At 49.0% G+C, this 26887-nt stretch overlaps 3 protein-coding genes across 8 annotated transcripts in view; 2 read left to right on the top strand and 1 right to left on the bottom strand.

The window, feature by feature from the left end:
- The first annotated feature begins 1652 nt into the window (after positions 1 to 1652).
- CLN6 (CLN6 transmembrane ER protein) lies at positions 1653 to 9805 on the top strand. The gene is made up of 7 exons (XM_080396980.1): positions 1653 to 1995; positions 3003 to 3117; positions 3869 to 3967; positions 6242 to 6430; positions 6537 to 6592; positions 8060 to 8182; positions 9432 to 9805. The coding sequence occupies exons 1-7, from the start codon at positions 1703 to 1705 to the stop codon at positions 9718 to 9720; spliced, it is 1164 nt and encodes a 387-aa protein (XP_080253106.1). The 5' UTR covers positions 1653 to 1702; the 3' UTR covers positions 9721 to 9805.
- Positions 9806 to 9908: 103 nt separating this feature from the next.
- CALML4 (calmodulin like 4) lies at positions 9909 to 23629 on the top strand. Of its 2 annotated transcripts, XM_080396989.1 has the most exons (5): positions 9909 to 11967; positions 12068 to 12098; positions 13678 to 13818; positions 14497 to 14685; positions 18192 to 23629. In XM_080396989.1, exons 1-5 carry the CDS (start codon positions 11965 to 11967, stop codon positions 18287 to 18289), a joined length of 462 nt encoding a protein of 153 aa, XP_080253115.1. In that variant the 5' UTR covers positions 9909 to 11964; the 3' UTR covers positions 18290 to 23629. The 2 variants fall into 2 exon arrangements, with proteins under 2 accessions (XP_080253115.1, XP_080253114.1); XM_080396988.1 differs by having other exon boundaries at positions 14497 to 23629.
- The window catches only part of PIAS1 (protein inhibitor of activated STAT 1), a 67278-nt gene continuing 61504 nt past the window's right edge, over positions 21114 to 26887 (bottom strand). For 2 of the 5 annotated variants that reach the window (XM_080396956.1, XM_080396957.1), the window contains exons 13-14: positions 26745 to 26782; positions 21114 to 25266 (exon numbers count right to left, since the gene is read on the bottom strand). In XM_080396956.1, coding sequence (XP_080253082.1) covers positions 24970 to 25266; positions 26745 to 26782 — 335 coding nt within the window. In that variant the 3' untranslated portion in view covers positions 21114 to 24969. Of the gene's footprint in view, positions 26783 to 26887 lie in introns of all 5 variants that reach the window. The other 3 variants (XM_080396958.1, XM_080396959.1, XR_013929697.1) reach the window with 3 other exon arrangements.

Genomic DNA, 26887 nt, shown 5'->3' with positions numbered 1-26887 from the left:
ATGATACACAGCCTGTGCCGCTCTCTGTTGTGTGCCGCTGTTTTCAAGGGGATCCGGTATTAGCCGTATTAATAGTTAATTTAAAATCATGCAACTGGAGCTGCAGCTCTTTGTGGAAACTTCTGTGCGGGCCGGGCCGTGCATTATGTATGGGAGCAGCGGCCTGGCTGCGTGGCCGGCGTTGCCAAAAGGAGCTCGGGAGAGGCGAGGAGGAAGCAAATCAGGCTGCGGTCAGCGCTGCGGTGTCCAGTCAAGGAGGATCAGCTTTTAGCAGCCACATACGCGTGTAAGGTACAGCATGACATGCAGGGTTCGTGGTAAGTTTAAGTGGAACCTGTCTCCATTACCTCAACAATCTCCTCCACTCTTCAAGGATTTATTTTTTTTTTCAATGAGCACTGCCTGGGTGTCGCTCGTGTTCCCTCGTGGATTAGCATGAACAGTGCAGGGAGGGTCCCTTGAGGGACTGCCGGCGTTGCCACCATCCCTCCTGGCAGCACCACCGAGGTCTCCGTTCTGCAGCTTCTCGGAGCCTCGGCAGCTTTGGTGGGTCTGGCTCACCGTGGCGTGGACCATGCTTCCCCGGTGGAGAGCTGTGGCGCAGCTCTACATGATTATCCCCGATGACCATCTCAAGGACATGGCTGCGCACAGCCGAGGAAGGAGAGACACAAACATGGTGGTGTAGTTACTGCAGAGCTCCCAGTAGCTGATCCTGAGGGTCCCTGAGCACCTGCGAACCCTGACCCCCCCTGGTGCCCACAGCAGCCCCCCAGGAGCAGGGGCAGAGGCTGAGGGGTTTCATGAGTCCATGGGACACCTGCTTCCCCTGGCCACGGCGCATGTTTCACCCCATGGGGCGCGCCGCCTGTTTCACATGCAGGTGCATCTCCCGATTTAGACCCCAAACTACCGCTGCCAGGGGTGCAAATTAAGACCCGTGGGTGCAAATCCTTCCCTGCCTCACACTTCTACTGCCCGCGAGTCATCCCGACCCAAGGGTGTTTATCTGGGCAATATGGGGGAGAGGGAACAGGGCATGGCATCCGTGTCTCCTGGCTTCCCGCAGTGACGATGCCTGCGTGCCTGGCCACGTGGCGCCGAAGGCAGGTGGTCTCGTCGCAGGGTAGCGGGGGTGTGACCCGCCACGTGGAGCCGCACGGAGCAGTCTGCCCGTGGCGGGGAGGCAGAGCTGCGCCCGACGCTTCGTTTCCACGGACCCTCGGGCTTCAAAGGGCACGGCGAGCGCAGGATGGGTGCTCCCTGCCCCCGGCCGAACCCCTGCTCCTGGCCAGGTGGGGATGTGGTGCTGGCTGCACGTGGGGGCCAAAGGCTCGTCAGCTGCAGAGCAATTAGGAAGTTAAATACGTCCTGGAGTTAAATACATCCTGGAGTTAAATACGTCCTGGAGTTAAATGTGGTCCTGCTCCTCTGCCTCCCGGTGTGAAACAGCAAGAATGGTCGCTCCTGCTGGGGGGGGGCAGGGAGGCAAAACGAGCCGCTTGGATTTGGCATGGGGAGGGGAGGCTGGGCTTGGCTGAGCCAGGCTGGGCTGAACCGGGCCAGACTGAACTGGGCCGGGCTGGGCTGAACTGGGCTGGGCTGAACTGGGCCAAGCCAGGCTTGGTTGAGCTGCGCTGAGCCCAGGCCGGCCTGAGCAGGGCCGAACCGAGCTGGGCCGGGCCGAGCCGGGCCGCGGTGGATGGGCTGTGCCGAGCCGGGCTGCCCCCGCCCCGCGCTCCCCGCCCCGGCCGGGGCGGTCCCCAGGCCACTGGTCGCGCAGCCGCTGCTCGTCCCCCGGCGCCGAGGCGGGGCCCTGGCGGAGCCGCGCGGTGCCGAGCCGAGCCGAGCCGAGCCGGGCCGGGCCGAGCCGAGCCGAGCCGAGCCGGGCCGGGCCGGGCTGGGCGGGCACATGCAGGGCACGGCGCGGCGGCGGCCCTTCCCGGTGGCGGCCCCGGGCTCCCCCCAGCCCGCCGGGCCGCTCTACCCGGGCAGGTGAGCGGCGGGGCCGGGGGCGGCGGCGGGGAGGCACGGGAACGGGAACCCCCTCTCCCCCCGTTCCCCGGGGGTCCCCAGCCCATCCCGCCCCCCGGCTCGCCCTGCCCCGGGCTTCCCCAGCGCCATCCCGGGTGCTGCCCCCACCATCCCGGGTGCTGCGGTTGTCCGGGCTGTCCCGGAGGGTCGGGGTCCCCAGGCCCCGTGTAGGGTCCCCCCGCTCGGCCACGGCACCAGCCGCTGCGGTCTTGTCCCGGGCATCCTCGTCCTGGCTTACCTGGGTTACCCCAGCTGGTCCAGGGTCTGACAGCCTCTTCCCGGCGCCGCTGCTCTCCAGGGCACCCGGCTTGTCCCGGGTACCACCATCCTCTTCCTCCATCCATTGGGTTTGGACCGTGGGCTCAGGTAGCACAAGCTCACAGCTGACACCGTGGTGGTCTCGGCACCACGGGAGAGGAGTTGATCCTCTTCTCCCCCGGGGGAGGTGACGGTCCGATGGTGTTGGAGGGTTATTTGATGGAAAGACTTCAGCGGGGCTGGATCCGGCCTTGCTTTGCAGAGGCAGAGGATCTTGAGAGTGGAAGATGAAGGTGATGGCACATCCAGAGCATCCCTGTGCTTGAGTACCACCGGGCATCAACGCAGTTTTAGCATTCCACAGAAGTGCTATGGGAGTTGAATTTTGCTTTGTCATGCAAAAATTAAAAATAGTTGCACTTAATTCAGCACTTAAGCTTTTCACCCTGCTTTTGTGCTCAGCCAGGAGGAGCCTTCTTATGGGGATGTAGCAGTTTTCATTAACGAAATTTTGCCTTTCTGTACTATCTCCCCCTCTCCTTGGCCTCTCAACTTTGTTGTTATTCCACCGATCCCAAAGCTCAGAGACATGGCGGCAGCCAGGGAAGCCCAGGTTTCGGGTGGGGATGCAGACGTGGGGTCTGCTCCCTGCCTCCTTGGAAGCCTGTTCTATGACTTAAGACTGACACTGTCACTTCTGTCATCTGTAGACATGGAGCGGTCAAGAACGAGGACACCTTCAAGACCTCCCCGTTTCACTTTGACCTGTGGTTCTACTTCACTCTGCAGAACTGGGTGCTGGACTTTGGGCGTCCCATCGCGATGGTGAGTGTGGCAGAGGCAGGCCTGCTGCTTTGCTTGCCATCACCTTACTTTGGGTGGAGGACAGGGGGGCAGAGCCGTGGTGGTCCCCTGCAGACCCCATGAGCTGTTTTCGACACCCTTGAGGAGCTGTCCTTGAGGACTGCTGCGATGTACTGGTGTAACTGGTACCACATGTGTTGCTCTAGTTGCTTCCAGGGAAGCTATCTAGGAATATTTTTCATGTCATCCACCCCACAACTTTATGTTTTCATAACAAAAGTTACCTGGAGAGGTTCCTGCTGCTCTTCCCCATACCTCACCTCTATCTCTGGAGCTTGGGACTGCTGCTGTCCACGTAGTGCAGGGCAGAAGTGGCCATTACCCTCAAATATGTGTATTGCTGGCATCTGCATGTGGCAGAGGGTTGATGGAGGACCGCTGCTGCAGGACTTCCAAATGCCTTGCTCGCTCGCTTGGCCACACAACTTCGTGGCATCGGCTTTGGGCAGCACTGCAGGAGCAAACGGCTGAGATGTAAATATGCAACGCCTTTAGCACCCGCTTCCAGATTGCACTTTTAGGGACACTTGCTGCAAGAAGAGCTGCCCAACTTCGTTACTGACAGCTACGTGAAGTCAAGCTGACAATTAGCAAGCAGCAGCCGTGCAAAGCAAAGATTTTTCTCTCCCTGTCTTTCTGTCAGCGATGGGGCTGTAATTGCAAACTGGGTGGTGAGGATACACTGATGTGCTTTCTTTCTCCCCATCCTCAGATAATCCTACCTTTGGAGTGGTTTCCTCTAAACAAACCAAGCGCTGGCGATTATTTCCACATGGCTTACAATGTTATCACACCATTTCTTCTGCTAAAGGTAAACCTCGAGGTGCAGGTCTTAGATTTTTTTAATATTGCCGGTTGTGAAAACAGGGCAAACAATACAGTTTTGTAAAGACTGAGTTTGTTAGGAACTTGTTGAACAAATGTCGGTTTTTCACAAACTCCTGCGAGTGAGCTGGCCATGCTGTACGTTGGAGGTTTGCAACTCCAGAAAGTTTGTGATGCCACCTTTTAAAAAGCAAGGCAGTGACCATCTCAATACAACTCAATTTCCTGCATATGCAAAGTAAATCGCTTGTCCCTGGAACTCTGGATTCAGGAGTTAGAGCCCTTCTCCCTGGCTGAGCCAAAGTGTATTTTTAAGACAACATCCATCCATGACTTAAAAGACCTTATGAGACAGCTGGAACTACAGTAGATTTTCTAAATTGTTCAGGGCTTAATTACACTTGCTCTTCGACATTAGAATTGTATCTTTAGCTTGAATTTATCTTGCTTCAGCTGCCAGCCGCTGGATCGTGTGAACCATTTATGAGGTTAAAGACTGTCATATCATTAGAAATCTTCTTATATTAAATACTTAGCAGCCAGAAGATATGAGAAAGCAATTATAAATATATTTTAACCTTCATTAGCTAGAAATTGAATTATGTCCTAAGATGTAAATGATCCTCTCCCTCCTGAGTCTGTCTGGGAGATTCTAAATGCCAGTGTGGCCAAAAAGGAATTTTCAGGATCCAGTCCTTTGGGGGATGTGAAAGCTCTGAACCTCAGTCTGACCCGTCACAGTCTGGCATAGCTGATTTCTGCAGGCTGGATTCTCCTTCAGTTTAAAATTTGCTATCTTGGACTCCCCTGGCAGCACAGAAGGAAGGGTTGGTCCACAGAACAAAAAAACATTTGTTTTTCAGGGTGCGTTGCTTTTGCCCAGTGTCCCCTCGAAGGACGTGTCCCACTGTCCTTTTCCATCAGACAAGAGCTTTGCTGAACCTTTTGCTGTCCTCATCCTCTCTGAGTCCTCTGACATTCATACAGCAGTTACAGAGAAAGGGAAAGTTAAGCTTCAAAATTAAATACAAATAAGGAGCTTTTCACTGTTTATGGAAGGCTGCAAAGCTGATTTGGCAGCAGGGAGATGGGAGGTGAAGGCGGCCCCAGCTGATCCTTGGGCTGGGCTGATGCATCCCCCCTGACCTGTGGTTCCCGAGGCGGGCTTGGCATCCCCTCCAAAGCCTGAGCTGGGATTTAAGTCTTTTGAGGTCTTCCCCGCTTTGCAAGCTGAGTGGGGAGCTCCTTTCTGGAGAGATGCTCCTGCTGCGCGTCCCCAGGCAGGCTTGCAAGGGGCTCGCCCCAGGCTCTGAGTAGCACGGGGCTCCCCGCCAGCCTCACGTTCCTGCCTCCACAGACCACGAGATGGTACAGGGAGAGCTCATCACTAAAGCTGGTCTTCAAAAGGTTGCCTCAACTGGTTTTGCTGGCAATTAGGTATTTCTAGGTACAGGTTTAAATGCAGCATCCTCTTTAGAAGCAAATACAGAGAGGTGAGTCCGAGTCCGTTAGGAAGAAAGGAGGGGGGGGGGTGGAAACCACCTAAACCAAACAGTTCAACAGAAGTCCTTCGAAAAATCATCCAGCAGGGAATTAGGAAGGAGCAAGTAAGTGTCTCTGAGCCCGGGGAGGGAAGCGCCTGGGCTGGGCTGGACGCTGCTGGAGGCTCTCCCTGCCGCTGGAGGGCACAGCCAGCCCTGCAGATCCGCCTGGCCAAGGAACCCAAGGACGCGGCTGCCTTTCTGTTCCTTATTTATTGCTTTTGATCATATCTGCTGAAATTGCTTTGAGTACTCTCTCGGAAAGTACTGCATCACTGATTTGGTCCAAGCTGCATACTGCATCACTGATTTGGCTCAGGTTAAGGGTGCTGCTTTGCAGAAAGGTTTAAGGAGGGGAAGAAAATGGGGTTTGATTTTGCAACCAGGGATAACGTGTGGGCTCAAACCTGAAAGCCACATAGGCTGGTGGAAACGCATCTGAGGTGTGTTCAGGGAAAGTAGCTGCAATCAGGGAAGCTCGGTCCGGTGCAGTTACACCACTGTCCCCAGGGGAACGACTGTGTTTTCCCTGGCAGGGTGCCGGCCATCGCAGGCAGCAGCTCACGCCCATACGGCCACACAACCTGCAGCTTTCTGCAGGCCTCCTGCTTGGTTTTTTGATGATTTTTTGCAAAGCACCTTGAAGTCAGCGGGGGCAGAATTTGTCGCGTGTCTCTGCTCGTACCTCCTCACTGCTCAAGACATCTCTGTGTTTTTAGCTCATTGAGAGATCCCCCAAGACCTTACCGAGATCAATGGTCTATGTCAGCATCATCATGTTTGTCATGGGAGCCAGCATCCACTTGGTCGGGGACTCCGTAAACCATCGCTTGATTTTCAGTGGCTACCAGCACCATCTATCTGTTAGAGAGAATCCCATCATCAAGAACCTGAAGCCAGAGACACTGGTAAAGAGGCTGTGTTTTATATAAGCACTGAAAAAATATTGCTTGCTCTTATTTAATCGCATCCTGTTCCCTCTGCCCTTTTAAATCTCTTTTCGTTGCATTGCAGATTGATTCCTTTGAGCTGCTGTACTACTACGATGAGTATTTAGGTCACTCGATGTGGTAAGCAATTTACAGTCTGTCTAGTGGTCTCAGAACCTAATACAAGGAAGGGCAGGTCTGATCTGATCATAGTTTGCTATGTAAAAAAAAAAATAAAATGCAGCTGATAAGAGCTGGCTGGGGATAACGTCGCCATAGCCAGTGTGATTACAGTAGATCCCTCCCTTGGAAAACTGCCCGTTCCCCCTGGTTTTGTCTCTGTCTCAGTGATGTTTCTAGGATGTGGCAGTTGTTTGACAGCTCATCTGGTCTCGTCCCTCAACCATCTTCCACGGGACAGCCAGGTGAAGAGGCAGGTTCCAGTGCAGGTCTGAGGGCTCCACAGGCTCCTTGGCTGTCACCACCCACCTTTTTGCTCTTCTGGAGGTTAACCCCAAAACAAACCGACTGTGCCCGGGCTCTCTAGCCCTTTGCTCGCTCATCTCCTTTACCCTGCATCTGTTTAGTGACCGTCCAGTGAGAGGGAAGGGCTGCGTGCATGGCCAGACCAGTGCCTCCCAGTAACAGAGACCGTTTGCCCATGGTAACCTAGGGAGCTCAGTTAGGGTCTGATTTCAGCGCTGTTACCCCAAGCCAACCCTAGAAACACTTGTTGCAGCCAGACAGTGTGCTTCATCAGTGAGGCTGTGCTTGCTGACCCAGGGGCAGGTGATGCTGGTGGTGCCTGTGGGCTCTGGCAGGTCCCAGCAGCACCCTCCTGCCAGCGTGAGCTGGTCCCGCTGCTCTGCCTGCACCAAAGACCCCAGAAAGGACTGTCTGGCCCTTTAGCTGCTGCCAGATAATCCTGAAATTGCTCCGAGTGGAGGAGAATCTCTTCCCCATCAGGCTTTCCTGGTTTATTTGCTGGTCCTGGAGCGCTGTGAAGCAAGCAAATCTCATTCTTTTAAATAAAAAAGGGCTCTGTTAGGTTGTTGAAACCCTGGTCCACACCCTGCTTTCCTGCAGTTCAGCTTTTAACACAACACAGCGCTCTGACACGGCCTCTGACAGCCCAGGCGTGTAACAAATGCAATTGTTCAACAGAGCACTTGAGCCCCAGCGTTTGACCTAATCAGCAAACTTGAGCTTTTCCTGCGAGAGCCCCAGAAGTCTCATTATCTGCGGGAGCACTCGGTGCAGCAGGACATACAATAGCCCTGCACCCGGCACCGCCAGCCCTTTGTCGGTCGTATGGATGCAGTGGTAACCTCGTAGCAAGAGCTGTGATGCTGGCAGAGAGGTGACGGCCCTGACTGGCACTGCGGGACCCCGTGGAGCGGCACCCTGCACCCCGGTGACCTGCTGCTTCACCTGCCTGAGCACATGTGGCCGCAGCAGGCTGGGCGGCCTCTGCTGCTGCTCCTTCACCAAATTAATTTACAGGTTTAAGTACAGAAGTTGCCTACGTGCGTGGTTTGGATGTGGGGGGTGGGGAGGTTAAACACTTTCCAGGGTCACCCCACTGATTGGAGTTGTTTCGCTTTGCAGGTATATCCCTTTTTTCCTGATACTGTTTATATATTTCACTGGCTGCTTCACCCCTGTTGAAGAGGAGAGCAGGATGCCAGTGGCTGCCTTGCTTCTGATGGGGCCCAGCAGCCTTTATTACTGGTGAGTGGCTCCTGCCCGCTCTGGATGGGTGAGGGATGACAAGGGAGTGCCGCAGGCAGCCCTGCAGCGTGCAGGCAGGGATTCTCCACTCCCCAGGGCAGAACTTGCTGCAGCATCTGCTCTACAAGTCTGGAAGGTCAAATCAAATTGTGTTAAAATTTGCAGCCGCTCTAGCCTTTGCAAGCTGGGACAATTTCAGGGTCACCCGTCAGCACTCCTGCCCCTGCCTGGGGTGTTTCTTCAACCACAGTGGGTCATGTTATTGCTGGAGCTCCAGCTTCCAGCCTCCGCGGTGCTTGCTGTCTACCCCCTTTCAAAGGCTGCCGTTCGCTGTGCTGTTGGGCAGGTCCTGGCTGATTTTGGAGTGGTCACCTGGTGCCTGCGGTGCATCTGCCTGGTCTCGGCTTGGTGGTGGCAACGGAGATGCTCTTGCCAGTTGTCCAGGCACTTTACACAGAGCCCAGGCCGCCTGCATGATGCTCAGACGCTGCCTCCTCAGCTCGCCCTGCAGGTCCAAATAGCCTTTTGAAAGAGGTCTTATTTATTTCCCATTTTCATTAGCCTCATCTTCCTGAACAGTTTCCCTGATGGCAGCCAAACAACTTCTCATTCATCTTCAGAGATGGTGTTCTCTCTTGCCCATGGCTTTGCCCCCTGCTGAGATTGTTTTTATACAGTAAATTAATTTTTGATAGTCAAAATCATCAAGATGATTTGGTCAGTTCCCAGTTAGCCCATTGCACTTCCTTTAAATAGATCAGCGTGAATCTCTGCAGTTTGCAGTTCACGTGCTAGCAATTAGGAACCAGGGAGTGCAATTCCTCCTTCCCCCTGCCAGCACCCGTTCAGGACCGGCCACTGCCAGATGCAGCACAAGGGCAGCAGTGGATTTTCAGACTAAATGAGCACAATATCCGTGGGTCAGAGCCAGAGTCTGGCTTTGGTTCTGTTGTTCAGCATCCCACCCACAAACTGAGCCCAGCATCTTTCAAATCCCATACTAGGCACGCATTTCTTTACCTGTTCTCTTCAAGAAGCCCATAGCTCAGTTGTTAAATTACTGGTAAAAAATGGGAAAACAAATCACAGCTTAAAAGCTGGCAGTAGAAAGCAGCACAGCTTCGTTTGTCTGGATGCAGAGCAGGGAGAAGGGGGAGACGCCAACCCCAGGTGAAGCTGGAGGTGCTGGGGGCTGCTGTGGCTCAGTGCTTTCTCCCAGGGGGCACTGACAGGTGGTTTTGCTTTGTAGGTACCTCGTGACGGAGGGTCAGATCTTCATCCTCTACATTTTCACTTTCTTTGCCATGATGGCTTTAGTGATGCACCAGAAACGCAAAGGACTTGTCCTGGACAGCAATGGGCTTTTTCTCTTCTACTCCTTCATCATAACACTGGTCCTCATTGCTCTTTGGGTGGTTTGGCTGTGGAATGACAAAATTCTCAGGAAGAAGTACCCTGGTGTGATCTACATCCCCGAGCCATGGGCATTTTACACACTGCACATGAACAACCTACATGCAGCAAAGGAAAGTTTATAAGTTTTGATATTTTAGAGTGATTTGAAGAAAAAAAATATCTAGTTTTTCTAATGTAGATGTATTTCAAATAAATTCCTGACCAACACTGGCTGCAAGACGTGTTGTACTAGATCTAGCTGGGGGGGGATGTTTGAGCAAAAGGGAAGAATAGTCTTTGCAACGTAGCGCTTTAAAGCCAGGGTCGTGGCAGGGGTGTCTCCCCTGGCTTTGCCCCGGCCAGCCCTCACGATGGCACAACACAGTTCCACGCTGCACTTTTTTAGGTGCTTACAGGACAGCACCAAATCCCTCCTGTATCAGAGCAGGAGCACAGAACGCTCCACTCTGCTGGTGAGCCCACACCCCCCATAGCCAGCCCGGAGAGCATCCTGGCCGGGAGAGCATCCTGGCCTTTAGCAGGAGCAGTTTCCCGGGAAGTCAGAGCACTCTCACCCTCCCGGTGCCTTGGCACAGATGTATCCCCTCCTCCCACGCTGCTCCCAGCTGAGTAAACGTGCTGGGAAGGGGCTGAGCTGCCCCATCTTGGATCTGCGCGGCAGCTCCGTTGGCCACACTTCCCCAGCAAGCCCCCCCCGGGTGAAGCCCCCACTGGCACGGTGCAGGAGGGGATGGGCTGGCAGCAGAGGCAGAAGGGCCAATTCCCCACCAACACAGCCCAAAAAGAGCATCGGGCAGGGGGCGAGTTCCAGCGCCAGCCCTGCTGGCGGGGGGTCTGCGCTGCTGGCAGCTTCTGCTCCCACTCACCAGGTCTCCAGCCTTGGGTGACGGAGCTGAGCCCCTGCAGCTCCAGCTGCGTCCCTGCGATGGTTTATGTCTGTAAACATTTCTGTACCAGTGCCCTGTCTGACAGAATCCAAGCAGTAGAAGAAAAAAGCTATTAGTGAAACACATTGAATAAAAACGTGGTAAAATCCGAGTGATTCACGTTGCTTCCTGGAGCAGCTCTGCTCTTTGAAGGGAGAATATTAATTCCATGAGGTTTAAGGACCCTGAATACATCACTGTACAGAGCAGGGTCCACCCTGGGAAGACGCCGGTCCATGCCATACTGGTCATTACAGGCACCAGGTATTTTGTTCTTGGGTCTGGATCTCCCCCACAGCCTGGCATCAGGCACTGCATCCCCCCGCAGAGGTGCTGGCCCTGCTGCGCAGCTGCTGGGCATCTTTTGGGGGTATTTCAAGCACTGGCAGATCCAGAGAGGCAGAGCATCGCCCACCCCACACACAGGTGCACCCAGCTGGCTGGCTTGCTTCTTTTTGTAGGGAACAGGATGGGACGAAATCACAGATTCATGTGTTAGTGCTTGCTTTTCAAATGGTTTGAACGCCAACTGAGTGGCAGTGGCATAGCGCTGGAAGGGACCAGGAGACGTGAGCAAACATGGCTCTTCGGGCTAGTCCACAGCAGCTGGGGGCTCAGCCTCCCTCATGCACCCAGGTTCAAACCCCAGAAGCTCCCCAGCTCATCTCCCCACTGCTCACCATCATCTCCTCGGCGTCCCCCTTCCGAGGAGCTAAAGAAATGCTAATAAATAAAAACTCAGACAATAGGCAGCTTTTGAAACCATCTCAAAAATACCTTCTCTCAGTCCAGCTGCAGTGTCCCAGCTCTGCCGTGTGTGCAGGGGCACATCTAAACCCCCCTGGCCCTGCAAACCCACTGGGCAGGGCACAGTGACATTGCCAGCGATGCCCAGCAATGCCCAGTGCCCGGCTCAGCCTGAGCCACCGCCACCTCCTGCCCACCAGCAAAACCCTTCCAGCAGGCAGCTGCAAAGCTGTAAATCCCCCCGCCCCCGTACCCTTCCCCAGAGGCCTCAGCAGATATCAACAAGGCTGGATTTGTCTCCCAGCAGCTAAGCTTAGTGCAAGGTGTGCAGCTATTTGAGATTATCAAACCTTTTACGTTCAACCAGCTCATCTCCACCCAGCCCGACCCCAAACAGCCCCCGACCAAGGGAAGCTTTTGCCCCACTCCTCCTGACAGCATCGCTGCCCAGGGTCCCATCCAGCATCCCGAGGCTGGGGGCAGGCTGGGGAGAGCCCTTCTCCCAGGGTCTGTGCGCAGGATCCAGCCCCGGCGGGGATCAGGTCTCGTAGCCATAGCAGCGGGGTATTTATTACAGCCTGGCCACACTCCACCCCGGCTGGCGGACTTTAGCCCTTAATCAAATAGAAAAGTAGCACCAGACGCCGCCGATCCCGACAGGCAGCGTAAAACACAAGGAGGGCCCTCAAAATAATGGTGAGTGAAGCGTTTCGGTGGATAGAAACTGCTCCCCCCATGCAGATTTTAAAGTTGTGGTTTTCTTCTCTCCTTTTCCTTCCCCCCCTCCGTGCTACAGGCAAAATTTCTGTCCCAGGATCAAATTAATGGTACGTACAGTTTTGTTCCGGTTTTGTTGGGGGTTTTTATTAGCAAGATCAGCTTAATGAATTTATATTTTTATATCTATATAAATGGTATCTCGCCCCAAAAGTGTCTCAGTCTGGGCTTGTGCTCCCTCGCTTGCCCTCCTCTCAGCTTTCGAAGGCATCTGCTTGCTCTGAAACCAGAGAAATCTCCCTGATTTTGTTAAGACGGCGCTGGGCACAGGCAGGGAGCTGACCCCCCCCTGCAGACCCACACGCTGGATGGCACCAAGACCAGCAGAGGTGAACCAGCAACTCCCAGCCCCACCAACGCATCAGCCCTGGCCAAGCTAGCAGGGGCAGGAGAAGGTTCAGGTGACCGTTTGCAGTACTGGGGGTTTCACATATGGTGGGAGCAAAGGTGAAGGAGGATGAGGAGGAAGGGGAGGGCACAGGACACATGAATTCTCACCACGAGGCACCAGGGCTCTCCCTGGGCACGCAGACCCCTGCCTTGGACTGCAACAAGGAGGGGTTTGCCACTCGAATGGCAGAAGAAAGCTGAAATAGGAGTATTATTGCAAATCTGTTAATCTGCAGCACCCTTGGGCTCAGCAGCTCTGCCAGATTGCTGCTGGGCGGGGGGGGGGGGGGGGGGGGGGGGCTGGGGCAGGGGGACGCCACAGAACATGCATGGCACCCACCACAGCACCCACAGCATCCCACGCTCATGCCTGCAATAAGGTCTAGGGACAGAGAGGCTGAGGAGGGAGGTGGAGGGCGATTGCACCAAAATAGGCTGATTTTTCTTTCCCTGGCTGCTCTACAGACAGGACCGTCCCTGTGCAGCACAACTTGCCCATTAGCGCTGAGCATGACGAGGAGCGGAGCCTGCCACCGCGCTGGGAGCGGGATGGGAAGGGAGGATATGATTTAGCATCCTTATCTAGGTCAGCGGCAACCCTTATTTATTTGAAAGCTGAGAAGCCAGCGTTGGAGGGGGAAGGGGAGAGGGCGAGAGGCAGGCGAGGCCCGCGGGGAGAAGCGAGGGAGGGGAGATGCTGCGCTGGGATGGCGGCAGGGCAGGCGGTGGCTCTCCTCCACTCGGCTCGCACTGCTGGCAGCGCTCAGGCTGTCAAATGCGACGGTATCGGTTCTTTTGTCTTTTATTAAAATCCAGCCAGTGGCAAACCAGGACAGGGGCAAGCGGCAGACCCTGCACAGACCATGGCACGGACCAAACCAGCATTCCCCACCACTCCCTTTAGCATCCTCTCCCACCCCCCATGAAGGCAGTGACAAGTACTTTTTAACCGTAGGCTGCTTATTTGGAAGCCTGGTCCCACTTTCAGACTTGTTTCATTAGACTGAAGGACCCCAATTAGCTCAGCTATTCACAAGCCTGGGTTTTAATTGCCCTTGGCACTTTACCCAGGGTCCTCCCCCACTGTCCATCATCTTCCTTGAAACGAGACACTCTGAACCAAACAATATCCCCGCTGGAACGCTACCAACGCCGCCTGGCCGGGCAACGGGAGAAGAAACGTCACTGGTAGATCAATGTAATCTTACATGGCATAACAGAGTTTTGGTTTTTAATTAGAGTTCAAGGAATGTTTTTCCCTGTACGACAAGAAACAAAAAGGCAAGATAAAAGCCTCTGACCTGATGGCAGTGATGCGGTGCCTGGGAGCCAGCCCGACGCCAGGAGAGGTGCAGAGACACCTGCACTTGCACAAGATCGGTAAGCAAAGCACAGCGGTAGCACATGAATAAAACACACCGGATTACAGTTGCAGAAATTCAATTTCTCTGTGGTCAGGAGGCTACAAGGAAAGACCAGGAGGCTGCCTGGAGCCCAGCAGCTATGTCACACTCAGGTGAAACTGCCCAGGCAATGCAGCATAACCAAGAGCAGTCACCAAAACCTAGTCTGATGGGCTGGATGGGGAACAAAGTCAATCCAGCACACAGATTAGGAGTGCCATTAAAAACAAACAAACAAAAAAAAGCTTCAAAAGCAGCGGGAAGCATACATATTGCTTATGGATTTTGAGGCTGGGAAACTGTCCAGTCCAACCAGCATCAGTAGAAAAGCACAGCAAGATATTCATCTGCAGATATGTACAAATGAATTCAAAGCACAGCACAAAGACCAAAGAAGAATCATGAAATAAAGTGGGCTGGATTAAAAATTCTGGATACAAAGGTTTCAGAGCACAAGTCCAGCAAAGCTACAAATGGGTTTTCAGGCCAGAAGAATGCCCCCAGCAGTCATCCACCCGGTCCTCAACCAGAGCCAGGCAAAAGGGAAAAGGTGCCCCAGGAAGGGGAACTGGGGGGAAAAGGAGGGGGATGCTTAGGTCTGGACCCAGACTACAAAACTGAACCATTCCTGAGGAATCTGCTCTTATTTTTCCAGACAGGAATGCAGAGTTGGATTTCTCCACTTTCCTGAATATCATGTACAGGCAAATGAAGCAAGAGGAACCCGAGAAGGAAATCCTCACGGCCTTGTCCATGATAGACAGGCAGAAGACAGGCGTTATTACCATCTCAGAGCTGAGAGCCAAACTTACAAGACTAGGAGAGAAGCTTTCCGAGGAAGAAGGTATTTTGCAATTCAAAGCTGTATCGAATGGTCCCCATCTTCTTCATTCCTCCCTGGTTTTCCTCTGTAGTCAAATCTGGGATCAGGTGCTTCCAGCTGGGAAGCCAGAAGGACCTGTGCCAGCAGGAGACTGGGGGGGTGCATGATGTCCCCCCATCACGCCCCAGACACGCAGTGCACCAGGGCATCGTGCCTTGTCGTGCCCCCAGGTCCAGCCCACTGGCACCAGCCTCTTCCCTGCCGCGGCCATACGATGAGCTTGTGCCTTCATCGAAACCACTTTGCCCACATAAAGCAGAGCTCCCAGTGGAGCCCCGACAGGGCGAGCGAGCGGGGGGCGCTCCCAGAGCCCAGCAGAGCCGTTAGCTATGTCAGCTCGCGGCAACTAATTACACTCACGTGCTGGTGAAGTCTCCTCGTTGTCGTCACCCTTTTACCCACGCCACGATGGCTCAGCAGAGATCCTGTGCCTTGCCGAAGAGGTAAGCCAGCTGCCTGCTAGCCAAGAGACCTTTTCCCTTTCTCGAGTTGTTCCCTGAAAGATGTTTTTTCACCCCAAGATGCTTTGCTGTGTTTATAAAGCCAGCATCCGTCCCCCCTGCTGCAGGGATGCTCTAAGGAGCACACAGTGCGCTGGCAGGCTCCCAAGAGGGCTGCTGTGGTGAGCTCTGAAGCCAGGGCAATTTGGAAGAGAGAGGAGGACTTTATATTTAAAAATCTTAAAAAAAAAAAAAAAAAGGCTGCTCCATTTATCAGAAAATTGCCTCCAAGGCACACAATAGGGGGGAACTTCTAGGAAGGTGAAAATGATGTAGACCTTTTAGAGAGCTGATTTTGCCCCAGGCATTTTATGTACGTGTATGAACTTTCTAAGTGCATGCCCTGCTTCGCTAGCTTTCACAGGCTGCAGGAGGGGGGCCAGGCCTGTGGGAAGGCAGGGTAGCACCCTGCACATCCCTCTGCCCCTCACCCCTGGGACAGGGTGTCCTGGACCCTCCTTGCTCCAAACCACATCACCTTTGGCTTCTCCAGCTCTTGAAGAGCTCCTGCGCCTCCGACCCCGCTGCAGGGGGCAGGCTCTGGAGCTTTCAAATTGTTCAGCCTCTGCCACAAACAGCATCAGAAAAACCCATCGTGACTCCGACAGAGGCAAGGAATGAGTTTTACCAGGGTTACGGTGTTTGTACAGGCTCCTTGGGGGTGTAAGCACTGTCCTTTCTAATGCTCAAAGTACAATTCCGATTTAATCAGAGCAAAGTCGGTCAGTCCAGTGGCAGTCACCAGCTTCCCCAGTGACACACCAAGGAGGCATGTCTTCCAACTGTTTTCAATTGTTTAACTGCAATAATAGTTCGTGCAGCTATTTACATCTGTAAATGCTTTCAGAGCTATTAAGAGAGCTGAACAAACAGTGAAGACACGGAGACATTAACTCTAATTAAAGGCATCCTAGCAAGAACCATTATTATATTAAAAAAAGATAGGGGAGGTGCAGAGGGATTTCCCGTTACTTTGGCATATAGGCTCTGCATCTACTCACAACTTGCAGCGAGGCACTATAGATCCTAACGTAGGAAGCGATGCTTCTTCTCAACAAGAAATTCCCCCTTCATCTTGACACACTGAACTCCAGCCTGCTAAGCTGCTATAAATATTTGATACTGGAACAGACTCAATTTCATTAGCATCTGCAATTGCTCACTAACTACTGGCACATACCTTCATTCACAGCAGCTCCAGAAAAGCCTTCACTTCATTTTAATTTAACGTACTTTTACCAAATGAGAACCGACACCTTTTTCTTCTGCGTTATTTTTAAATGTTCTGGAAAGAATTCATTATTTTTTTGAATTTACGTCCTTAGAAGCATTTGATTACCACCAGGGTTTTCTTTTTGAAAGGAGGATTAGATCTCTTGGAAAAAAGTTGTTACCTACCTTACGGTAACAGCAGCTCTCACAACAGCCCCATTTACCCCAGGCTGACACCAAACCCTCCCAGCAGCCGCGTCCACGGGGGCTGCGCCCACCCCTCTATGCAAACAGAGGGGGAAACAGCATCTCACCCAGCACCCATGCCAACAGCAGAGCGAGGAAACGGGCTATGCTGCTCACAGACACCTTCCACAACTATTCACAGAAAACCAGCTTTTTTCCCTTTAAACCTCCCCCCCCAGCCCATGACCCTCCCCCTGGATTTCACAGCTGGTGACTGCAAAGCTATTATTCTGTGCTCCAGTACGATACTCGGAGTCTTATTTAAACAAGCACAGCTTGTTCAGCCTGGTAACCCCAGCCGTGTAGCTCAAATAAAAATGCAGGCCAGCCTCCGGCGACTTGCCCGCACCTATTCCAGAAGGGGAGAGCACCGCAGCGCTGCCCTGGCTAGGTGCCTCCAGCCCGCACAGGCACGACATTACGGAGTGCTGGTAATCAGCACGTCACCATTAACGATCTCTCTGTTTCAATGGGCTCTAAACACCTAGCAGGTGTCCCACTAATGAAATATCCAACGATAAATGCCGGTCCACAACCCAACAGCTTCCTCCCCAGCACACCGCCTGCCCCATCCCTCTGCGCAGCATCTGGCCGCGCTCCCTCTCACGTGCTGCAGCAAGCACGCAAGCCAAAGCCTCTTCTGGACTGTATTAGATACTTTATCGAAGGAAACTGCTGCCCAAAACATTATCAAATAAAAGCTGCTGGAATTCTCTGCTGCTTGTTTTTGCACCCACCCACCGCATGTCACGGGTCATGTGAAGAAGCAAGGGAATTTGCCTCCTCCTCGCCGTCATCGAATTCCCAGTAGCAGTTTCATTCGGCAACATCACTTTTCTGTGTCTCATTTCTTACGTGCTTCTATTTTACTGACACTATTTGACAGGAAAAATACCTTGTAATGGTTTAGCCTGTACAAAAGGCAGCATTTTAAGTTAGATAACGGCTGTCACTGCCAAGGCATTCCCAAAGCTGGAATGAAAAGCATCAGGTGCCAACTGCACGGTTACCACTTCTTTACAAGTATTTTCAGCAAGAGCCTCAGAGCCCCAGCTGAGAAGGTATTCTTCTCTTGCAAGCACTAAAGGCCTGCTGATATTAACAAGCCTCACACAAATCTACTTAAAGTTGGGCAGATAATCTGCATGAGCATTTCGTTTTGTCTAAATTGAATAGGGGTGGGTTTGCTATTCAAGCCAAATAAGCCACTCCTACCAGGAGCAATTAAAAGCTGATTTGGACTAAATTTGTGAATCTTTTCCATGTGGGAACTCAAAGAGATGGCCATCTCTGCTCCAGAAAGTAAAGACATGGAAATAAAAATCAACATTTAAACTGATGCTCATTTAAAACCATAATCTGGATGGCGCCTCCAACTGATCCCAGAACTTATTACTTCTAACAAAAATGATTTAAAACCCCAAATCCTACATTGCTCTCTTTTGAAGATCACAACATCCCTAATATATGCCACTCAAACTTATATTTTTCTTTTACTCTTTCCTTCAGTTGATGACCTGCTAAAAGAAGCTAAAGTTGGACCAAATGGAACAATAAAATATGAAGAATTTGTCCACATCATGTGTCTTCCTACAGTCGACTACTAAAATTCAAAACAAGAGATTTGTTAAGAGCAGGACCTGGAACTTTTTTGACTTCAATTTTTCCTGATTACTATTGGGACTCAGGAACCATCATTTGCCTTTAAAAAAAAAAAATACGTATTTTGCCTTCATGACAGTGCTTATACTTACACAGGTTTCCACCCCATTTCTGGAGAAATGCTGTCACAAAACGTGAGCTGTTATTTAAATAAACTGAATGTAACATTCTGTTGTGTAACATGTGTCATGCTTAACAAAAATAATTCTTATTTTAAAAACGCATTTAAATCCACAGATTACAGCATAAATGATAACTTGTAGTTAAGGTTTTAACGGTGACTGTGTTCCAAGAAGTCAGCACCAACCATAACTATTTGCTGCTTCCACACACCCAGCCCAGACACAGTCCTTTGTGCAGAAACAGATTCCCTGGGAAGCTCGTTATGTCCCGACAGTGGTAAATTTAGTGTAACGATGCACAGCTCCCTGGTATTCCTCGGATCCATGGGTATGATCCCAAGCAGATGTTCCCCTGTCACGACGCTGTCAAGTTAACAGCCCCGCTTGTGGGGTGGCCGCGTCCCTGTTGACTATCCCCAGTGACAGCAGACAAGCAGCCAGCAGTTCTCCAGCTCCCCCAGTTAGTGATGCCCACCAGCTGCAGAGGACAACTCCCAGTCTCCCAGCACAAGAACGATCCCTGATCGCCGTCTCATTCCCCCTCATCTTCCACTCCCCCGACATACAAGATCAATCCATACAAGATCTCTGTATTGTTGGACTTCTGTCCCATTATTTATTAAGGTGCGGTTATCTTGCCATGTCAAGTCTCTGTGCAGTTAAGCTGCCCCTGCATTTTGAGGCAACACACTGAAAACGCCGTGCTTGGTAAACTTATCTGTCACAACTGGGCTAGCTGCCGAGAATATACTCCTAGAGACAGCCTGGCAGGGAAAAACGGAGGCCATGAAAATTCAGCTTCTCTACAACAGGAAAAACACCTCCCATCTCTCTTCAGACTGATTAAACCCACTTTTGACCCACAGCAGCTATTACTGACCTTATTCCACCTGTTTCTTGGCAGCCTTAGTTAAAGACTACAGTCTGGTGTACAAATTTAGAACAACATACAGCAGACTCTCTGCAATCAGTTGGAAATTTGCAGAGAGATCATCTCCGCACAGCTGCAGCACAAGCAGCAACCTGCAAAATGCGCTGGAAGAGCACATGTTCCCGCGGGTCTGCTGTGGCTTCCACCCACGGGAGTCCCCTTCCCCTCCTTCCTTTTTTCAATTCTGAATCTTTATTGCTGAAGCAACCAACTCACTCTTTTTGCTCTATCTGTGAAATAATCAGCAATTAAATCACAACAGCCATAGCAGATACAATGCATTTATCCCCTGCTGAGGCACCCAGCACAGCCTCAACCCTGCCCACACCATCACGCAGCTGCAACACACAATCAACCTGGACTGCAACTACCACAAACTTGGTTAGATACTGTAAAAAAACCCCAACCCCCAAGTATGAGCAAATCTAAACCCTTCCAACTCAGCACAGATACCCTCTATAAGGGTAAGGCAAGGATTATTCTCATGGAATATTACATAGTGGGGGAGAAAAAGCACAAAAGATTAAACAACATGCTGAAGGCCAGAAAAGAAGTGGAAGCAGATCCAGGATGTATCTCTCAGTCCTGTATTTAACACAAACGGCACTTTTGTGCCCAGCCTTGACTCGGAGCCAAGCTGCGGTGCCTGCACTTCTTGCAAGACGGCAGTCCCAGACTAACCCAGTAAGCCTGGACTCGGATCCTCACATGCCAAGATACTAATCAAAGGCCTTCTGAACAGCAAAAGATCATGCTTCAGGGGAAAATGAACTTTGCCCCATGTAAAACTGATAAACCTTGTCATGCCTGTCTGCTGTATCCCTCAACTCTTACATTAGCTCTTCCTACTTTAAGGATAGAAAATAAACCAGAAAAACCTTGTTTCTCTGAAAATTAAAAGTTACAAGCAGCTCAGCACTCAGGTAACACTCCAAAAAACCAGCATACAGTGAAATAAAGGTAAATTCACTGGAAAAACAAAAACCCAGGTTCCAACTAACAGCAGAAGATAGGATTTCCTTTGTAACTCTCTTCTTACTGTTCACAGTTAATCTGAATGTTTGCGTAAAACCTCTCACCTACCTTAACACCGAGCCCTTCCGCACTAGAGCCTTTTGGAGGTCTGCCCACAGCGTGGAGTTCGGTGTCTGCCCACCAGAGCTGCTCCAGACCTTCGCTACACAACCACCAGCGATGAAGGCAAGCAAAAACCTCGGCTGCTCTGAGCGCGAGCGTAATTAGCTTATGAAACAAGGAGTTCATTTAGAAGCATTTGTTTCCAATATGCATCAATAGCCAAATTACAAATGATCCAATACACAGCTTAATTCTTCCCTATTGACCAGAACAGTTGATTAACAAATCCTTTCAACTGCAGACAATATAAAAGCTTGTATGTCATGGGGATTGATCAGCTCAAAATCACTTTGGATTACTCCAGAATGCATCTGTATCATAACAGGCGGTTACCACCCTCTCTGGGTGGGTAAACATTACCCAAATAAAAGCCAGCAAAAAAGGAGCCGCACTTCACCCGCACTCGCAAAACAAAGCAGCATTGTTAGAGCCTGGAGAGACAAGTGTGAGACACTCCGTGCCACAAAACATTCAGAAGCAAAGCATTCCTGTTGAAAAGGGACCTTTGCAACTCTTGAGTTCACAGCAAACACCCTCCCCACCCCCACCCCCACCCTTCCCCCCCCAGGAAACACAATGTAACTGAATGCTTTTTATTACATCTAAAGATTTCTACATAAACAGGTAACATTCAATAGGTAAACCATTTTTTTTTCCAATGCATATAATAAATATTTTCACTTGGTACTTTTATACAAACTGACATTAGTCTACTATACATTTTTAAAAGCCATTTACTGGTTTGGCATGCCGTATGGAAACTAAGAGAAAGTTTTAAGGCAATGAATGACAGATTTAAATTCATGGAATTAATGGCAATTTTAATATTCTGCTTATATACATTTTTCCCTTTGTTAATTAAAACAATTAACAGCAGCACTTTCGGGGACCACCAGCAATTTTCCCTTGTTAGAAATCTAAGCTCTGTTTAAAAAAAAAAAAAAAAAAAAAAAAAAGTTACACCAACAAAACAAAACCCTTTCTATTTAAAGTGTGCTTAAAACCCTGAAACATTGAACTGCAACGAAGAATTAATTTTCAAAACGTTCTCCTCACAGTCCCTAGCTCTGCACTGGGAGGCAGGTCCAAGAGAGTCCAATGAAAATCCATCCGTCATCCCGTCCTTGAAAGGCTTATTGAATCCTTGCCGTGGAGAGGAAGGGGCAAGCCTGGAAGTGCCGTCACATCTATCATTATGGAAGCGCTACAAAGGTTTTAACACATGGCATAGGTTATAGCTTAGCGTGGCTTTTCATCTTCTAAAGGATGCATCAGTAATGCCCTCAAGAGCAATTCAAAGCCACTTCCACCCGGCTACTCGAACAGCTACATACTCACACCCGTGTGCGTACATACATACACACACAGCACTATACGTAAACACAGGCATGCGTGCACAGGGGTGCATGCCCCACACCTCTAGCAGAATTGGAGGACAAGAGAGCACTAGCGTAAGGATCACAGGAACTCCGCAATCTGCAGCGAACGGAGCAGTACCGCAAGCCAGGCCGCCCTGGGCTGCTTTACTGCGTCTCTGATAATACGTGAACTAACGCAGATTGAGTTTGGGAGTGACATCTGCAGGGAGCTCGTCCAGAACTCAGACTGAGACTTCTACCAAGCAATGTTAACTGTGGTCAGAGGCACAGAGAATTATCAGCTATAAAGAACATCCTAGCATGAAACAGGAATACTCACAAAGCATATGGGATTAATACCACAAAGGAGGACTGCAGAATGTTTCTGTCCCTTCTTTGTAGAGCAATGAAGTTAAACAATGACAACGGTGAACTGAACAGCCTTCCTCCCCTTCAGGGTAACGTGTGAGGAAACGGAAGACGTCAGCAGCTGACCTCACTTTCCAAAAGCTAAGACAGGCATAAAAGATGCCGGATTCTGCGTAACCACACACTCGCCACATTTAATTTTATACGTGAATTAACAAGATTTTAATACCATTGTCAAAAGTGACATAATCTGCTCTTCAGGCCATCTTTAACAATACAGTCAATGGAAACAATGCCACAATCATCGGCAAAACAGTCACAAGCTCTCCCGAATTTCTCTTAGGTGTTCCAGAAGCTGGGGACACGCATGCTCCCAGTTACACTAATGGCAGTTGTACTCCAGATTTACAAACGGTATTATAGCAAAGCATATGCTCTGAAGTTACCAGGTTAGTATTCATGACTAAAATGTATGAGATATATTCCTAGTGTAGGTTTAATCACTTCAAAATCAGACTGAATTTAAAAAATAAGTATTTCCCATTTTCTATCCTTTTATTTATTTTTTAACTGACATTTAATAAATTATAAAATTGGTGTATGGTGAAATATATATATCAGCCAGATATGTATGAAATACACATGCATGGGAAAAACTATTTAACTCACTTTTAACTCACACACACAGATCTATAAATACATATATACACACACATATACATATAAACACAAACATTTGTTTTCAAAATTCAAGTCAACTATTTAGTGGCAGAGGGATGATGTAAAAACACTAAAAACAATTTTGATGCCACATAATGTGAACCTTTCAAATAACCATACGACTGATCATACAGCAATACCTAATGCTACTTGGATTAAAGATTTTTTTTTCTTTTTTCCCTTTTTTTCCTTTTTTTTTCTTTTTTTATTCAATGCAAGATTTTGAGAGAACTTCATAGGCAAAAGGTGGCCCTTGTCAATGCTCAAAGCAACTAGCTGCAATCAACAGTTTTGGACATTAAAAAGTCAGACAAGAATCTTCTGATTTTAGTATTCCTTAACTCTCTTTCCTGATAAACTTGTTACCTGTACTTTCAACCAGTTATAAAAATATTTTTCACACCAGAGGAAATATTTACTCTCTGACATGGACTTTGGGACACAAGAGAAACACTCCCTTCCCTCCCCCTTCTCTTACTTTAAAGAATCTCCTGAAAAACTGCATTCCAGCTATTTACACATTTCACTCTTTAGTAAGAACGAATAAGCCCAAATGACCCATCAGTTCTAAAAAAAAATTTCCTATGTCATGCACAACTTAAAAAAAAAAAAAAAAGAAAAAAAAAAGAAAAAGAAAGAGAAAAGAAATCAGGAAGTAAGTATGGCTCAAAGTTCAACAAAATTGTACTGAAAAATTAGGGAAATAAAAATAATTACAAGGCCAAAAAGAGAAAACTGAATTTTGAAACCCACTACCCTAAGAGACTTCAATAGATAGCAATACGTCTGAGTACATGGGACAGGGTGGGGCTTTTTTGTTGGGTTGGTTTTTGGTTTAAGAGACTCACACCAAACATTTAATATTAATTCTGATGAATGTGAACTCAGAAGACGGTGTACCAAGACCATTGTCAGCTGCACAAACCATGCAAAAGTGTGTTGGTATTTGTATTTTCTTCATTTTGTTGACAAGTTCACTTTTAAGCAGAAATTTGATCTACTGCAGCTAAAAGTAGGTTTCCCCAGACAGACAGGCCTCAGTTCAATAGGCCATTTATACACGCATGGATAACTTTAAAGCACAAGCAGTTCCACAAATTCAAAATCGACACATGCTTAATATTTTGCTGATTAGGATCTTAAAGTTCCTTTAAAAGGATTTCATAGTAAGTTCTTAGAAACAAAATCCTACAGCCCAATGTGTCAATGCTTTTATTTGGGGCTAGATTCTATAAAAATTCTCTGTCTTGTCCCACGTAAGCACAGCCAAGTAATTCCTCAGCCTGAGATTTTATTGAGTCTGGCCCTCAAGAATAATTGGTGCACTAATGAGCTTGCAACATGCTTGACTAAAGCATGGAATTAAAAAAAAAAATCTGAATAGAGGGTCACACAGAACCAGAAATGACCAAAAAAAAAAAAATCCAAAAAAACCAAACCCACTCCTGAAAGGCTCTGTCCTGCAAACGGAGGGGATGCTGTGGAACAGTTTGGGTAGGGTTTATTCCACTTTAAGCATAACAAAATCTGCACTAAATATGGGATGGAGGAATTAGATTCCACCACTGAAGGTAAATGTCTCCAAGAGGAGAAAAAAAACCTCTCACAAGTTTGAACTTTGAAAGTTCAGCTCTTTTCCTGTTTATGTTACTGTGAAGAAAATAATGCCATCTGTGTCCAAACTATGGGGGAAAAAAAAGTAACTCACATGACAAATGCACAGGTGTAAAATCTTCAGCATCCATAAAAATTAACTGAAGCTCCTTGTTTTTGTTCATTTTTTTTTGTTTTGTGGTTTTTTTTTTTCTTATTTTTACCAGTGAGGCCATCTTAGGTTTATATACAAAAGTAAAACTGAAAATATACTTTTGTTCTCTGTACACATAAATTTTTTTCCCTAAAAAAGGAAAAAAAACTTGTCTATGTTTCTAACATAAAGTAAAACCAAGCACAAAGATTTCCTCTGACGAGTTCGTTTACTCCAAAAATCAGTCCAACGAAATAATGTCTGGTATGATACCAAAGATAGACGCCGTGTCCGTGCTGCTCCTACTTGCAACTGGATGACCATGACTCTCTCGCAGGCTGTTGGAGGAAACAAGACTGCTGTTACTGCCACTATTGCTACCATTTGTGGCTGGCAGAGAACTGCTTCCTCCTGCATTTAGCTGATCGAGAAACATCTGAGATGAAGCGTATGGGAAAAAACGAGAGTGTAAGAGTTCTTGATCATCTGATGCGGAAACCGCCGCAGCTGCAGCGGCAAGAAGGGATGTGTTGTAATGCTGGGGGGAAAAACAACATTTTCAAGTTACATTTCAGACACCACAGGTTTGATTCAGACCAGCACAAAAGAAGGTATTTATAAGCTAAAGCTCTGACAGCTTCTGGATTTCACACCAGCTCGTCTACTCAGCCTTTCTGTAAGGTAAATGGACCAATGCACTGAACTTTTATTTCTGCAGCCCTTGATTTCTGAAGCCAAAAGAAACTGGAAACACTAGTTATTAGTAAAAGCAAACGCTAGAAAGGTAACAATATCACAAGACACCCAAACCAGTAAGAAACCGTAAGCAGCAGCACTCTTTTTACCTCTTCAAAAAATTCCTTGGTGGGAAAATTCCCCAAAATTCAAAGAAACATTTTGCCATCCCTCTCCTCCGCTCAAAAGTCACAGACCAATCACAGCTGGTGAAACTATGTGCTAATCACTGCTGGTGGAGGAAAGCATACTTCTGTGAAAAATGCATTTAGAAATCACACGCTTAGTCCCATCCAACGGCAACAAGGGCTGTCCCAAGTTACACTCCCTGCTGGGCAGCCCCTGAAAGGCAAGAACTTTAGCTATCAAGAATCCAATTTTAAATACAATCTTACTTGTATTTAATTTTGCTCTTGATGTTTCTTTCCACTGTGATAAAACATCCATCCAGGCTATTCAACCTTGTTCCCCAGCATTTAAGTTATAATTATGCCATATCAGTGCAGCATCAGACTCGCGCACAACTTGTTTCAGAATAACTCTCCTATCTAAGTTTTACTGAATATCAAGATAGCTTTTTCTGAATCAAAATTCTGCAGTGCAGGCTCTGGTCTTACTTACAATATGAAAGTACTTCTCTACATTTCGTGCAATTCTCCTACTTCAGATTGCAGAACAGACTTGAAGGGACAAAAGGCAGGTGGCCCACCCCAGTCCCTTGGCTTTTCTTGGAGGCACGGGAGGAAAATGGTCAAGTGGGAGGACTTGCCAATCCAGACTACTTTTGAGAATGACCTGCTTAGTTCCTGGAACTAGAGGAGCCAGCACCAATGTAATCTTAGTAAGCATTTACATGGTATAAACAGGTACACAGCCTCAGAAAAAACAAGAGCTACCCAACTCTCCAAATTGTTGAAAGGGTCCCAGTGGTGAGGCCCAGCACTTTCAGATGGCCAAAGTCAGACCTCAGGTCTGAAAAACTGTGGAGGTGGCTGGTGGATCTTCAGCCGTGGCCAAGGGCCATTCCACAGTACAACAGTGGCTGACTGAGCTTAACCCTTGGAAGCTGAAATGTTTAGCTTTTGTTTTGCCTTATCCTACACCTGTAATTAGACAATTCTTACATTTGGTCATGGTTTTCGTGTGTATAAAATAAAGCTGCAGCTTCCCTGCATTTACACCTACATCATACATCTGCTCCTTCCTTGCCTATACATCCATGCCAGCAAGTCCTTCTCAGAAAAGAGTATCTGCTATATGACTTGATTTTCCTTGACTCACCTGATTGTCTCCTGACAGGAAAGGGAAGAAATCTAAACCTGTAAGGAGCCAAAGAAAGAAATTAAGCTTCTCAAAACAAAAAAGCACCTCCCCATTTTCCCACCATTTATTTTGAAATAAAACCAGCACAATACTGATGGCAC

Source organism: Falco punctatus, assembly GCF_963210335.1.
Source record: "Falco punctatus genome assembly, chromosome: 7".
Classification (NCBI taxonomy): Eukaryota; Metazoa; Chordata; class Aves; order Falconiformes; family Falconidae; genus Falco; species Falco punctatus.
Note: the sequence above shows the minus strand (reverse complement) of the source record. Positions and strands in the feature narration are given on the sequence as shown.